This window comes from Chelonoidis abingdonii, chromosome 21, assembly GCF_003597395.2.
Source record: "Chelonoidis abingdonii isolate Lonesome George chromosome 21, CheloAbing_2.0, whole genome shotgun sequence".
Classification (NCBI taxonomy): Eukaryota; Metazoa; Chordata; order Testudines; family Testudinidae; genus Chelonoidis; species Chelonoidis abingdonii.
Window position 1 is genome coordinate 15,515,259 of NC_133789.1, and position 16,496 is coordinate 15,531,754.

The 16,496-nt window shown below is 49.8% G+C and overlaps 1 protein-coding gene across 1 annotated transcript in view; it reads right to left on the bottom strand.

The window, feature by feature from the left end:
- SCN4A (sodium voltage-gated channel alpha subunit 4) overlaps positions 1-16,496 on the bottom strand; it is a 170,352-nt gene that overhangs the window by 46,973 nt on the left and 106,883 nt on the right. The window contains exons 14-16 of the mRNA XM_032768355.2: positions 14,792-14,965; positions 13,785-14,141; positions 1,024-1,452 (exon numbers count right to left, since the gene is read on the bottom strand). Of these exons, the coding sequence (XP_032624246.1) occupies positions 1,024-1,452; positions 13,785-14,141; positions 14,792-14,965 (960 nt within the window). The remainder of the gene's footprint in view (positions 1-1,023; positions 1,453-13,784; positions 14,142-14,791; positions 14,966-16,496) is intronic.

Consider the following 16,496-nt stretch of genomic DNA (forward strand, 5'->3'; position numbering starts at 1 on the left):
GACCAGCCGTGCCCCCCTGAGTCCAGGCACTCTCACCTCTTTCCACCCAGAGCCCAGGCGTGGGGCCTTACGTGGCTCAGACACTTATACCCTCTAACCCCCAGAGCCCAGCCTTGTCCTCCCCCCCGGCCCTAAGTCAATCCCCTGCAGCAGATCCCCACCCCACCCTCCACCCTGAGACACGCTCCCGTGGCAGCTCCCCCCCTCTGCCCTAAGGCGCCTCCCCATGGCAGCTCCCCCGGGCCTGGGGAGCCGTGTGGCAGCTCCCCACCCCAGCTCACCTGTGCTCCACCTCCTCCCCAAGCACACCATCGCCATTCCACTTCTCTCACCTCCCAGGCTTGTGGCACCAATCAGCCGTTTGGCGCTGCAAGCCTGGGAGGGAGAGAACCAGAGCGGGGTGGCGTGCTCAGAGGAGGAGGCGGAGCAGAGGTGAGCTGGGGCAGAGAGCGGTTTCCTTGTGTGCTGCACCCCCCCTTAATTGCTGCAGGCGGCCCTCCCCACACCCCCCTGCCCCAGGTCCCTCCACCTAAATGCCGACGATGACTGGGGCGGCCGAAGATCCGGCCGCCGCGGTCGCCACCGAAGGACCCAAAATGCTGTCCCCCAAATGCTAGTGCCGGTCGCCTAATGGGTTGCACCAGCTCTGGGGGGAGGTTGGTTTGAAGTCTGCAGCATGATTCCTCCCTCCCCCACCTCACCATGGTTGCCACTTAAAGCTCAAAATGCAGGAAGAGTAAAGAGTTGCCTGGGGCAACTGCAGTGATTTAGCAAACCTAGTGCATCTGCTCCTTTGTCTGCAGCACAGACCAATCGATTCCATTGACATCCCAGTTTGGGCTACTAAAAGTGCATGCAATTCCCATTGGGCTTGTTGCTGCAGCCCCAGAAAACAATCCTGTGACATGCAAAGCAAATCCCACTCCAGTCCCCTCTCTGCCTTGAATGGGAGTGCTGGACAACAGGACAGGCCCATTACCATTTGTGAGGCTGGCTGGCTAAAGCTAAGACTGATATGCCTACCTTGGTGTCTTCTGTTTCTGACTGAGTGCTCGTTTCTTCATCGTAGAGGTCGGACTCCTCAGAAGCAATTGGCACTTGGACTGTCAGGTTAGGGTTGTTAATGAAATTCATGTGGTCCAGCTCATCCACAAACAACTGCTCTTTCCAAGCTACTCCATCCATATATTCTAACTTGGAATCCTGGCCTGAATCCATGTGGTTTAGCACATAGTTGTCTTTCTTATTATCTTCTTGTTCCTCGGCTGGCTCTCTCTTCTGCTTCCACCGCAAGTGAAGTAGCATGAGGACAATTCTCTTTACAAAGTCAATCGCCCTGGTGATCCTGCCGACAGCAATCTGCAAATTGTTCATCTCGCCATCATCCTCAGAAGCCACAAGGCTATCGGCGCTGAAGGAGCTCAGCAGCAAAGCTAAGAAAAGATTCAGGACCTGGAGGAAACAAAAGCAAACACCAGGTTTAGTGTCAGACATGAGCACAGTCCTAGGATCTAGGTCAGGCGGGGATCTCAATATTTGCTATGGTGTGGACCACGCCTTACTAAGACAAAATCTCATATGGACACCACCCTCCCGTTTGTGACTGTGTGTACCTGACCCTCCCATCCACAATTGCTTGTGACTCTGACAGCAATTGCTTCCCTCTGGAGGAGTCACAGTAGGAAAGTGCCGATGCATTTGTAAGAGAAGTCTTCACTGCTTGGTTGACCCAGGTGATCAACACCCAGGTCTGAGCACCCGCTGAGCCTTGCCCAGGAGTGAGCATCTCTGCTGCAAAGTGATGTGCCTTTCCTTGACTGAGGCACCTTGGAGTCTTTCCCATGCAGGTGTGCTCATTGTGGGAGAACTTGTCCGTCCTGGGAGATGGGGAGAATTGTGAGAAGACAGCACACTGTTTTCCCGTGTCCTCGCCGCAAAGCAGGTGGGTTCCAGCTTGAGTTAAAGCAGAGCCCACGTTAACTGCGCTGTGCAGATATAGCTTCAGTGTCTTTAATGCAACATAGTGTGGTGCTGCTTCTGTAAAAAGGTCAGTCACCCCATCGCCTTCTGGTGTTCTGTGCTGCTATTTTGTCTCCATCTCCATCTTTTCTGTCCCCAATATCCCCGCCTGGTCTGTTCCCAGAGCTGGCCCACTAGGCTTGGTGCCCTTCTTCCCATATTCCCCTGGACATGCTGCCCAGCTGCCTCATTCCTTCCTCCCCTGCTGGTGGCCCCCATTTCTCTTTCTCAGTTCTATCTGCCTTTCCAGCCCCACAGGCTCTTCTCTGCAGTGAAGAGCCTGGAGAGCTGTAGAAGCAACTGGAGATGAAGGGAGAAGAACCAGCACCATGTGACCAGACAGCTCTCCGCAGACCACTGGCTCCATGTGTAACACCAACAGGCCCCTGTCGTCATTGGGTGGGATTGAATCTGGGACCTCTGGAGCTTAGTGCATGAGCATCTACAGCATGAGCTAAAAGGGAACTGCCTCTTAGCTAAGGCTGCAGAGCAAACTCATTAATCTCTTTAAGTGATCTTGGTGCCACCAGATGGGATAGAACACCACACCCAGGAGATGTGTGGGTTACACTGGCACCACACTTTGGCTCCCTCCTTAGCCAGCAGAAGTAACATAGGCCCTGAGTCAACCAGGCACCTAAGCATGTGTCTGACCTTCAGTATGTGAGTGGTTCACTACTTTACTAGAACTATTCACAGAGTTGTAGCAGGGTCATCAACTCTCAAGATTTTATTGTGATTCTCACGGTATTTGGTGGTTTTTTGTAAATCCCCAGCTCCTGGATTACGTGATTACATGGGAATTCTGGCTTTTATTTCAATGAAAGTGAGCTTCTAGCCCTCATAGCTACAGAGAAAAGCTTCAAAATGTGGCCCGGGTGCCTCCACTGAGCATTTTTCACCCGATCAATGAGGACTAACAACTTACTTTTCATTTTTTGTTTGCAATGTTGTTGTAGCTGTGTTGGCCCCAGGATATGAGAGAGACAAGCTGGGCAAGGCAATACCTTTTATTGGACCAGCTTCTGCTGGTGAAAGAGACAAGCTTTTGAGCTGCACAGAGCTCTTTGCTGTCTCTTTCACCCACAGAAGTTGATCCAATTAAAGATATTACAGCACTCACCTTGTATCTCTTTTAATTTTTTGTAATACAAGCTGAGATTCTTGTGGACTCAAGTGACTCCCGAAGCTGGAGCTTACAAAACCAAACCAATAGCGTGAGACTTGTGATAACTCAACCCGGGAGAGCTGGTAATGCTGCAGTGCTCAAGGACCGTCCTTGGTCATCCATGGGAGACTGAAAGTGTGAGAGTTTTCAAAATAGGCGAGTGTTGCATGAACCTTTTGGTGCAAAGAAGCTTTTCCTTGCACTGGGCACGGAACCATCCAATTCATGCATTCATCTGTTTCTTTATGGATCTGCACTACCATCAGCCCCTAGCATTCCAAAGTCCGGAGTTAACCTGATGGGAGCACACTCCCTGACTTCCCACCATCCCTGTCTTGACTCATCATCTTGGGTGGAGCTTTGGGGGAAGAGGAGCTGTGCCCTAGGCCCTAATGTACTGGTGATAGCTTTCCTCCGTACTGTGCAGTAGTGAAGAGCATGGGGCCCTGCGCACAGACCCTCTCATGGGATGCCCTGCCTCAGTCCCATCGTGCACTGGCTGCATTCCCACCATTATCTTTGCTCCAGAGGAGGCCCCATTGCACAAAGAGCTAATTGGTCCAACCACAGCTTTTGCACCAGTATCGTGCATGGGGCTGAATCCAGCAACTCTGACCCTGCCCAGAGAAAGGCCAGCCTCACTGCACAATGGGAGCCCCTGGTACTTTACAGGGTACAGCAGCATTGCCCAGAACGTGAAATGCATTTGCTGTGAAAAACTGACCCCTCCAGTCCAGCCCCCACAGCTGTTGGTATTTGTGCCTGCTGGTGCCAGGAGCACATTTGAGAAGGGAATTAGCTGCTATTAAAGGTCACTGCTGTTTTCACATGGCTCATGCCATATGACTTAAACACAGTCTTTAAATAAATCCCTGGGACCACACCAGTTTAATACTCATGTTAAGTACCAATTACAGCTAATCATTTCTGTTGCCGTTGTCTCTGGACTGTTTCGGCAGGAGTTGATTCCCTTGTCACTCGAGTGACTTCCTCCCTTCCCCCCTTTATTAAAGCCAAAGGAAATGCCCCAAGTGTCATTATTAGTAAAGGGCAACCGGCCATGGCATTATCTGGGGGGAGGGCTCCATAAATATACATCACTGTAGCCAGAATGCTTAGGCCATCAGCTGGTTTATGCTCCAGGAAACTGAAACAGAGTACTGGTCTGGTTTCCCTATACACAGCGGAGGCAAAGCAACTTGACCCAGTAGGGGGCATGGAAGCTGGCCCAGGCTGCTCCCCTTTATCTGGGACTCTGCAGAAGTGTCTGCTAGAGCTCTGTGGGCTGTTGTGGGGCCTTAAGGGCGGAGCAGCCACACTCTGAGGTTTGGTCTCCCACAGGAAATTGGGTTGGTTGCTAGTGGGGCTTAGGGTGACCAGATGGGGAATTATTAGTTAAATTGGGAAAGATGGGGATCGACATGAAAATTGTAAGGTGGATAAGGAATTGGTTAAAGGGGAGACTCCAACGGGTCGTACTGAAGGGTGAACTGTCAGGCTGGAAGGAGGTTACTAGTGGAGTTCCTCAAGGATCGGTTTTGGGACCAATCTTATTTAACCTTTTTATTACTGACCTTGGCACAAAGAGCGGGAATGTGCTAATAAAGTTTGCGGATGACACAAAGCTGGGGGGTATTGCTAACACAGAGAAGGACCGGGATACCATACAGGAAGATCTGGATGACCTTGTAAACTGGAGTAATAGTAATAGGATGAAATATAATAGTGAAAAGTGCAAGGTCATGCACTTAGGGATTAATAATAAGAATTTTAGATATACATTGGGGACGCATCAGTTGGAAACAACAGAGGAGGAGAAGGACCTTGGGGTATTGGTTGATCGCAGGATGTCTATGAGCCGCCAATGCGATATGGCCGTTAAAAAAGCAAATGCGGTTTTAGGGTGCATCAGGCGAGGTATTTCCAGCAAGGATAAGGAGGTGTTAGTACCGTTATATAAGGCGCTGGTGAGACCCCACCTGGAATATTGTGTGCAGTTCTGGTGTCCCATGTTTAAGAAGGATGAATTCAAACTGGAACAGGTTCAGAGACGGGCTACTAGGATGATCCGAGGAATGGAAAACCTGCCTTATGAAAGGAGACTCAAAGAGCTTGGCTTGTTTAGCCTAGCCAAAAGAAGGCTGCGGGGGGATATGCTTGCTCTATATAAATATATCAGGGGGATTAACGTTAGGGAGGGAGAGGAATTATTTAAGCTTAGTACTAATGTAGGCACAAGGACAAATGGGTACAAACTGGATATTAGGAAGTTTAGACTTGAAATTAGACGAAGGTTTCTAACCATTAGGGGAGTGAAGTTCTGGAACAGCCTTCCGAGGGAAGTAGTGGGGGCAAAAGACTTATCTGGCTTTAAGACTAAGCTTGATAAGTATATGGAGGGGATGATATGATGGGATAGTTTAATTTGGGCAATTGATCTTGGATTATCAGCAGATAAGTCTGCTCAATGGTCTGTGAGGGGATGTTGGATGGGATGGGATCTGAGTTACTGCAGAGAATTCTTTCTTGGGTGCTGGCTGGTGAGTCTTGCCCACATGCTCAGGGTTTAGCTGATCGCCATATTTGGGGTCGGGAAGGAATTTTCCTCCAGGGCGGATTGGCAGAGGCCCTGGAGGTTTTTCGCCTTCCTCTGCAGCGTGGGGCATGGGTCACTTGCTGGTGGATTCTCTGCAGCTTGAGGTCTTCAAACCACATTTTGAAGACTTCAGTAACTCAGGCTTAGGTTAGGGGTTTGTTATAGAAGTGGATGGGTAGGGTTCTGTGGCCTGCTTTGTGCAGGAGGTCAGACTAGATGATCATATTGGTCCCTTCTGACCTATGAGTCTATGAGTCTATGAGTTATGCATCTCACACACTGTCTCGCACTGATCTGCTGACCAGCTCTGGGGCTGTGCCTGGCATGGAACCTGAGCTGTGACTTTCCATCCTGGAGGTGATCTCAGCCACACTGACAGAGCCCGGAGCCGCCCAACCCCACTGCCCTCTTATGCCAAGGCTGAATTTGGCCCCCGCGGAGCTGTGGAGGCACCAGGATGGTAGGAACCTGCCCACAAGGTGTCGTGATGCAAAAGAAGATGCAGTCAGCTCCTCTAGATAGTTCTCAAAGTGAATTCCAACAGGCTTACACAACTCTGAGAAGTAATAGAAGCAATTAGACAAGCCACTAGGATGCCTGCTGCTGCCGCCTTGCTCCTTTGGAGGAGAGAACAGGACCCATGCAGCCAGGAAAATAGCTTTCAAGGCCAGTGGGTAGACGGGGACCAAGGTTAGAAAGGATTTCACACTTCCCTGGAGTTTAGGGGTTATATGTGCAATTCAGGAGTGGTATCAGGGCAGCGAGCAGCTCGGTCAAGGGAGGTAAACAGGGGGGCAGAGGAGATATAGCCTCTGGCTGCACGGCTCCCGTGTGGAAATCCAACAGAAGGGGGTGCTGCAGAGAGGAGGAGAATGAGGGGAAATACAGGGCGTATTGGGGAGTTGTCAGGATTTGTCATGTGGCTGAGGGTGGGGAGGAGAGCAGGTGACATTTCTGTGCTAATCGTTTTTTTACCAAAAAATGCAATTTTAGGTCGAATTCAGTGACTAGTTTCAGCCGAAACAAAATGGAAAAACCTGTAAATGTCCCAACGAAACATTTCAACATGTCACTTCAGAAAGCCGCTTTGTTTCAGCGCTGACCTTCATTTCGTTTAAAAAACATCTCAAACATTTCAAACCCTTTGAAAATTAAATGAAATGGTCCATTTGACCCCAGAGTAAATCATTTAGGGTTTTTGTTTCAGCCCGAAAAACCAAAAATGTATCATTTTGGTTTGATCCAAAATACCTTTTAAAAAGAACCATTTCAGTTCACCCAGTGAGTGAGAAAAGCTGGAACTCACCCAGCTCAAGAGCGGAGGTTTCATTGCAGAACTGGCATTGAAGGATCTGCTCTTTGCAAAGGTATCTAGTGCCTCAGGGGGGATGGTGAAGCTGTATGGAATATGAGCGACCATTTATAATATTATCAATACCAAATTTCAATGACTCTTATATCAGATATGCCACATAAAGTAACCGTGGAAAAGGTATGATTTCCTAAATGTGATGTCAGGGGAAAAGCCCCCTAGTCCCCTTATCCCTGCTAACAATTATTACCGATTTGAAGAGGCCTGCATGGAATTTCCCTAACAACCCAAACTAAGGTCCTGACAGCCTGCTATGAGAGATAAATGCCATATTAAAATTGTAAAATAATTTAAAGCCTTAGCTTAGCTTGTTTTACTGTATAAAGGGCATGCCAAGGCAGAAAGATGTAGTCAGGGCCCCAAAAAGAGGAACTAGAATTGGATAAAGGGGAACCAGGAGATCTGTTAAGTTTTAACAGCTGACCCTGCTGTCGAGACTACAGAAAAAGTGTGAAAACGGTCAAACCGCAGACTTGACTGGCAAAGACTGTAACAGGAACATAGGAAAATGTGTGAAAGTTGCTTGCTAAATAGCAATATGTATGCCAAAGGGTAAATATTAGTCATGTTTTGCAGCATTAGCAATTTGTATTCCAAAATAAGGCTGTATCTATGTGTGACGTTTTGCGGTTTTAACCTTTATAAGCTCAGTAACATTTGTAACAGGCAGGTCAGCTTAACCCTTGCTAGGGCATACGCTGGCCTCCGCTTGTGCACAAGTGTATAATCAATACAGGTGCCTCAGGCTATCTGATCAAATCACAGGGGTGGTCTTCTTTTCCTTGACAGTGATAAGCTTGTTTATATGTAAGAGAGCAGTATGATTGCTAAGAGCTCCAGTATGAAACTGGAGAAAAGTCTGTTGAGAATCTTTGGGTTAAGTTTAGAAGTGAGAGCAACAAGGGTGATGTTGTGGTGGGCATCTGTTATAGACCACCAGACCAGGAGGATGAGATAGATGAGGCTTTCTTCGAACAACTAACAGAAGTTTCCAGATCACAGGCCCTGGTTCTCCTGGGGGACTTCAATCACCCTGACATCTGCTGGGAGAGCAATACAGCAGTGCACAGATAATCCAAGAAGCTTTGGGAGAGTGTTGGGGACAATTTCCTGGTGCAAATGCTGAAGGAACCAACTAGGGGCCGTGCTCCTCTTGACCTGCTGCTCACAAACAGAGAAGAATTGGTAGGTGAAGTAAAAGTGGGTGGCAACCTGGGCAGCAGTGACCATGAGATGGTCGAGTTCAGGATCCTGACAAAAGGAAGAAAAGAAAGCAGCAGAATACGGACCCTGGACTTCAGAAAGCAGACTTTGGCTCCCACAAGGATAGGGTGACCAAACAGCACGTGTGAAAAATCGGGATAGGGATGAGGGGGTAATAGGAGCCTACATAAGAAAAAGACCCAAAAATCGAAATTGTCCCTATAAAATCGGGACATCTGGTCACCTTACTCAGGGAACTGATGGGCAGGAACCCGTGGGAGGCTAATATGAGGGGGGAAAGGAGTCCAGGAGAGCTGGCTGTTTTTTAAAGAAACCTTATTGAGGGAACAGGAACAAAGCATCCCGATGTGCAGAAAGAAGAGCAAATATGGCAGGCAACCAGCTTGGCTTAACAGTGAAATCTTCGGTGATCCTAAACACAAAAAGGAAGCTTACAAGAAGTGGAAACTTGGACACATGACTAGAGAGGAGTATAAAAATATTGCTCAGACATGCAGGGGTGTAGTCAGGAAGGCCAAAGCACAACTGGAGTTACAACTAGCAAGGGATGTGAAGGGTAACAAGAAGTGTTTCTACAGGTATATTAGCAACAAGAAGGTCAAGGAAAGTGTGGGACCCTTACTGAATGGGGGAGGCAACCTAGTGACAGGTGATGTGGAAAAGCTGAAGTACTCAATGGTTTTTTTTGCCTCGGTCTTCACAGACAAGGTCAGCTCCCAGACTGCTGCACCGGGCAGCACAGTATTGGGAGGAGGTGAGCAGCCCTCTGTGGAGAAAGAACAGGTTAAGGACTATTTAGAAAAACTGGACATGCACAAGTCCATGGGTCCAAATCTAATGCATCCGAGGGTGCTGAGGGAGTTGGCTGATGTGATTGAAGAGTCATTCATCATTATCTTTGAAAACTTGTGGCAATTGGGGGAGGTCCCGGATGATTGAAAAAAGCAAATATAGTGCCCATCCTTAAAAAATGGAAGGAGGAAAATCCAGGGAAATACAGACCGGTAGGCCTCACCTCAGTCCCTGGAAATATCAAGGAGCAGGTCCTCAAGGAATCCATTTTGAAGCACTTGGAGGAGAGGAAGGTGATCAGGAACAGTCAACATGGATTCACCAAGGGCAAGTCATGCCTGACCAACCTGATTCCCTTCTTTGATGAGATAACTGGCTCTATGGATGATGGGAAAGCAGCGAATGTGTTATTTCTTGACTTTAGCAAAGCTTTTGATACGGTCTCCCACAGTATTCTTGCCGGCAAATTAAAGAAGTATGGGCTGGATGAATGGACCATAAGGTGGATAGAAAGCTGGCTAGATCGTCGGGCTCAAGGGGTAGTGATCAATGGCTGCATGTCTAGTTGGCAGCCGGTATCAAGCGGAGTGCCCCAAGGGTCGGTCCTGGGGTCGGTTTTGCTCAATATCTTCAATAATGATCTGGAGGATGGCGTGGACTGCACCCTCAGCAAGTTTGCAGATGATGCTAAACTGGGAGGAGTGGTAGATACGCTGGACGGTAGGGATAGGATACAGAGGGACCTAGACAAATTGGAGGATTGAGCCAAAAGAAATCTGATGAGGTTCAGCCAGGACAAATGCAGAGTCCAGCACTTAGGAAGAAAGAATCCTATGCACTGCTACAGGCTGGGGACCAACTGGCTAAGCAGCAGTTCTGCAGAAAAAGACCTGGGGATTACAGTGGACAAAAAGCTGGATATGAGTCAACAGCAGGGCCGGCTCCAGGTTTTTTGCCGCCTCAAGCGGCGCAAAAAAAAAAAAAAGCTGCGGTCACACCGCTCCACTCTTCAGCAGCAATTCGGCGGCTGGTCCTTTGCTCTGAGAGGGACTGAGGGATCCGCCACCAAATTGCTGCCGAAGACCCGGACCTGCCGCCCCAATAGCAGCTGGAATGCCGCCCCTTGGTATTGGCTGCCCCAAGCACCTCCTTCTTTAGCTGGTGCCTGGAGCTGGCCCTGGTCAATAGTGTGCCCTTGTTGCCAAGAAGGCTAATGGCATATTGGGCTGCATTAGTATGAGCATTGCCAGCAGATCAAGGGAAGTGATAATTCCCCTCTATTTGGCACTGGTGAGGAAACATTTGGAGTATTGAGTCGAGTTTTGTACTCCCCACTATAGAAAAGATGTGGACGAATTGGAGAGAGTCCAGCGGAGGGCAACGAAAATGATTAGGGAGCTGGGGCACATGACTTATGATGTGAGGCTGAGGGAACTGGGCTTATTTAGTCTGCAGAAGAGAAGAGTGAGGGGGGATTTGATAGAAGCTTTCAACTACTTGAAGGAGAGTTCCAAAGAGGATGGATCTAGACGTTCTCAGTGGTGGCAGATGACAGAACAAGGAGCAATAGTCTCAAGTTGCAGTAGGGGAGGTCTAGGGTGGATATTAAGAAAAACTATTTCACTAGGAGGGTGGTGAAGCACTGTAATGGGTTCCCTAGGGAGGTGGTGGATGATTTCCCTAGCCCTGGCTGGGATGATTTAGTTGGGCTTGGTCCTGCTTTGAGTAGGGGATTGGACTAGATGATCTTCTGAGGTCTCCTCCAACCCTGATATTCTATGATTCTATGATACTATATGCATATATCATCTTTGTATCGTGAGTTATAAATATTTGTGATATATTGATATCTCAAACTTGTGCTGTGCAGCTGGGTGACACCCACAGACAGATTGGCATCAGCACTATCCAGCCTGTTCAAAAGCCCATCATGGGAAATCAGCTATACAATGAACCCATTGAGAGAAGCCGGGGGCTATGCCTATGAGTCGGCAGGATATGCCCATGAACATGGGACTCTATGTGCTCTTCCATGCCATGTGCTGTGAGCTTGTGTTTGGGACAAAGGATGCACAAGTCGCATGACAATTGGCAAAGGATATAAAAAGGCAGCGGCATCACTTCCTTTTCATCTTCAATCCTGCTTCTCAGCTCTGGAGTAACTTCTCTACAAACTGAAGCTTTGAACGAAGGACCGACAGACCTATCCAAGCTGTGGATGTGTTCCAGAGGGACTTTACAAGTCAGCAAACTCACCAATGCTGCTAAGAACCTGATATACGGACTCTGAAGTCATATGCATGTATCTGGTTGCTTGACTATTTAACAACTCTCTTCTCATTCTTTTCTTTGATAATAAAACTAGGGCCAGCTCTAGGTTTTCTGCAGCCCCAAGCGGGAAAAAAAAAAGCTGATTGGCGGCACTTCGGCAGTAGCTTAATCGCACTGCTCCATTCTTGGGTGGCAGTTTGGCGGCGGGTCCTTCACTCCCTCTTTCTCTTTGGTGGCACTTTGGCGGCAGCTCAAAAAGGAAGAGAGGGACTGAGGGACCGTGCCTCCCCCAATAGCAGATGGAGTGCCACCCCTTTACAATGGCTGACCCAAGCACCTGCTTCCTTCGCTGGTGCCTGGAGCCGGCCCTGAATAAAACTGTTAGTTTTATCTACTAAAGGATTGGTTGGCAGTGTGGTAGTTTGGATAAGATCCAAACCAATTTGCTGATTGCGAGACAGAGACTGGGATGCAATCAAGGGGCTGTGTGATTTCTTGGTAACCAGTGTGGGGGATCAGGAGCACAATCCACGACTGGTTGGTGAATTTAACTACAGTGTTAACCACCTGTTTTGGGGGAATAAGCTCTCCTATTTGAAGCCTGCTTTGGCGTTTCCAGTGTGGGCTACCCTAAGCACCTCAGGTCACAGAGATATCATAGAGTTTAAGGCCACAAGGGACCACCAGATTATCCAGTCTGATCTCCTATACATCACAGGCCACTGACACCGCCCAGCACCTGCATGCTGAACCCAGCAACCGAAGTTAAACCAAAATATCACAGTCCATGGCTATTGTGTGCCCTAGGCAGAGAATAAAAGGGACTGAGTTGCATCAATGCTGAAGGCCCCTGCAGTGGCAGGGAATTGATGAAGTGAGCTACACCCAGAGGGTACAATCCAGGCCTAGCTTTAAACCACAGCACCCGCCTGCCACGTGATGTGTCCAGCAGCTTGAGAGAGCGTTTAGAGCAGATGGAGCCTCTGTTGCTTTTGGTAGAGGAGAGGCTGGGGAATGGCCCAAATGAAACACCCAGGCTGGATGAAACCAGGAACCTCAGTGTCCTACCAGAAGAGAGATGGTCCAGGAAGACCCAGCTGGGTGAAGATGGGCACAAAGAGACCATGCAGAGCAACAGGACATGGTAGAAATAGACACAGGGATGCACACTCATCTGCCTCACCACAAGGGGTCACAAAAAGGGGCAGGTAGGCCTGAAAATTCACTGCGGGACGGAGAAGGGAGGGAATAGCTGCTCATGGGATGTTCTTTTCTGCCCCACAGTCCACTTCCAGCCATCCTTGCCCCAAAGTCCACCCCCAACCCCAGCCCTAGCAATCGTGCACACACCCAGCTGTTGGATGGGGGCTTCCCACAAGCTGCCAGGCCCCTTACTGCGCTCTTGTCTATCCGTACGTGGACTGAAGCCAGGCACTCTGAGACACAGCCTCTTCCCATGTGCAGCCCCTGAAGCTCTGTTCAACAGGACATGGAGATCAACAGAGCCCAGGGGCGAACCTGAGGAGGCGGGAGGCAGGGCATTCCCTGGGCTGTGAAATCCGCTGCTGGTAATGAGCAGCTGAGCCAGAGTCCTGCCCCCAAGGGGTGATGCCCCAAACTCCTGCCATTAGATTCCAAGGCCAGAAGGGACTCTTGTGATCACCCTGTATAGCCCATGCCAGGGGAGTGCCCCAGAATACATTCCTGGAGCAGACCTTCTAGAAAAGCATCCAGTCTTGAGACTGCCATGTCCTTTCGCCCACAAGCCAATGCTGCAAAATGGCCCCAGTTAAGTGCTGCTAAACAGCCTGGAGCACAGGGCAGGAGTTAGGTGGTGTGGTCCAGTGGGGCGGGCATGGGATGGAGGCCTAAGTTCTAGTCCTGGTTCTTTCTGTGGGACGTTGGCAAGTCCTGTCTCCCTGCACCTTAGCTTTCCCTATCTTAGCTCTTCAAAGTAGGGACTTTCTTTTGCTCTGTGCTTGTACAACAGCTAGCACAATGGGCCTAAACCTCAGCTGGTGCCTGTATGGGCTACTGTAAGATAAGTAATTTAGAACTGATGTTCTTCTGTACATTTGTAATGGGGTACAGATCCTGTAGGGATGGCGCCTTGGATATGTTTATCCTAATAACAATACTAACTGGTGGCTGGGCAGCTAGAGGGTGAGGAGCTGAGAGCGAGCACTGGATGGCTCAGGTGTCTTCCTTACATGGATTTCAGATAAGAACATAGGAACATAAGAATGGCCATACTGGATCAGACCAAAGGTCCATCTAACCCAGTATTCATTGCTCTCCCTTTGGTCCCATTTTATCAACAGACGCTACCATGAGCAACTCACCACAAGGTTTCCGATGACCATGACCATCAAGAAGACAATGAGGCACATGGGCTGGCCAGCCACCTGCATACAGTCCCACATGGTCTCGATCCACTCCCCGCACAGGATGCGGAAGATAATGAGGAAGGCATGGAAGAAGTCGTGCATGTGCCAGCGGGGCAGCGTGCAGTCCAGAGAGATCTTGCACACGCACTCCTTATAGCTCTTCCCAAACAGCTGCATGCCCACCACGGCAAAGATGAAGACAATGATGGCCAGTACCAGGGTGAGATTTCCTAGAGCCCCCATGGAGTTGCCGATAATCTTTATGAGCATGTTGAGGGTTGGCCAGGACTTGGCAAGCTTGAAAACTCTCAGCTGCAAGGAGGTGGAAACAGAAACCTTGATTGGCCCGTGGAACTCATTGCCACAAGATATCACTGACACCAAGAGGATGCAGGATTCTGAGTGACAGCATTCAGATAGTATCCAGAGTGATAATGGTAAATACTAAAAACACAAGTGTTTTGGAAAGGGTACGAAGCCTCCAGCTTCCACGCCTAACCCAACCTCTAACCACTGTGGGTTAGGAGGAAATTGTCATGGGGCAGATAGCTAACTGCCTCCTGCATGGCTTCCTGCATCTTTCTCTATAGCATCTGGTCCTGGCCTCTCACAGAGACAGGCCACTGGTCTGGACGGACCTCGGGTCTGATCCAGCCTAGTTGTTCCTATATTAGCTCAGAGGGAACGCAGATGCCCCTGTGAGTTCAGCTACTGCCCCAGTAAGACTAGGGGAGCTGCTGTTGCCATTTCATCTAAAATGTACTGTACAGACATGCCTTCCTTTCATCCACCATGCTAACAGCTCCACCAGGGCACGCAGAATGTTCAACCTGATCAAGCCTGATCTTTGAACCCATTGTGATTCAGTGACCATCACCACCCAGGAGTTAGAAACAACCCTTCTCTGGGTATGGCACTTGCCATGAAGCCCCTCAGCACAGCAGAGCCACAGGGCAACCTACCAGGCGGAAGGATCGGAGCACAGAGAGCCCCTGCACGTTGGCCAGGCCCAGCTCCACCAAGCTCAGGGTGACAATGATGCTGTCAAATATGTTCCACCCCTGCTGGAAGTAGTTGTAGGGATCCAGGGCTATGAGCTTTAGTACCATCTCTGCGGTGAAGATCCCAGTGAAGACCTTTGAAAACAGACCGTTAGTGCTCATCACACAATCAGCACATCACAGAGCCCCGAGGGAGGGGATGGGCCCAAGGGGGATCTAGCCCCAGAGCCCACCCAGGCGTAGAAAGCAGTAGTGGGCAGCCGACTGAGATCATGCCACGGTACCACAGGGCCTGATCCAAAGCCGACTGAGTCTGTGCTGCTGCAAATGGATCCTGGTTTGGGACCATAATGCAGTGCGTCCTGGGCCCCGGTGCTGACCACTAAACATTCAGTGCCTTTCCTTTCAGGGCATATGATCAAAGCTACAGGTGCTGCTGCAGCTCCCCCTGACTTTGTTTGTGTAAAAGTACGGGTTCAGGACCATCTCCTGCATTGCCTCCAGACTGGTTTCGGGGTGTGCTGGACAACCCAGCCCTCGCCCACTCTGTCCCCAGTTATGATAGGGATCACAGGGCTCACCACAGAGCTCGGCCTCATACATAGGTGGGAAAGCAGGTTAACACTTTAGCACGTCTGAGGGCATAGAAACAGCAGAGATCCAGAGGAAGGAGGCTCCATCCTGAGACAGCCCCTCATCCCTTACCCAACCTGGGAACAATTCCCCCCATACAGACACTGGGTAAGACTGCCATCAGTCCCTGGCAGTAGGGGTGGGCCAGTGGCAGGGTCAGAGCACACAGCACTGTGGGGATTCTGAGCAATGGCAGAGCTCTTCAGAGGCAGCCCAGGCAGGGCGGAGGTAACTTACAGCAGACCTCCGGGGACTAGTTACATTGGGGGCTGGTCAATCCCAGAGCAGCCCAGGGTTAAAGAGCTGCAAGTTTGATGCTGTGCCTCAGAGTCTGTTTGCACTGCTGTTGGGAGGTGCGACGGCAGCATGCATTGACATACCCGAGCCAGCTTTGATCTAGCTTTGCCAGGGGCTGTTGTGAAGGACCAAAGCGTAACTGAGTTTAAAAAAGAACTAGGTAAGTTCATGGAGGATAGGCCCAACAATGGCTATTAGCCAGGATGGGCAGGGATGCAAACCCATGCTCTGGGGTCCCTAAACGCTGCCTGCCAGATGCTGGGAGTGCATGACAGCAGATGGATGACTTACGATTGCCCTATTCTGTTCACTCCCTCTGAAGCATCCGCCTCTGCCTACTGTCAGCAGAGAGGATACTGAGCTAGATGGACCACAGGTCTGAGCCAGTGTGGCCATTTGTATCTTCTCTAGCCAGACGAAAGCTACCTCAGGTAATCATAGCAGTGAAGCTGTGGCAGCATGGAGGGTGGCGTGGGCTACCCCTGGTCACCCAGGACCCTGGGTACAGAGTGGAGCAGCCACTGCCCATGCTGCTGCAGCTGCACTGCTGTTGGCACTCAGACAAAGCTAGCTTGGATGTGTCTCACACTGTGCATCACACCCCGAGTGCAGTGTAGACGTGCCCTAACAGCAGAGCATAAAATGTCAAGCACCAGGCATGTCAGACAAAACAGCACAGGAAAAGTAAAACTAAAGCAGAGTCTGAGAAGACGCAGAGCCCTGGAATTCTCCTCCT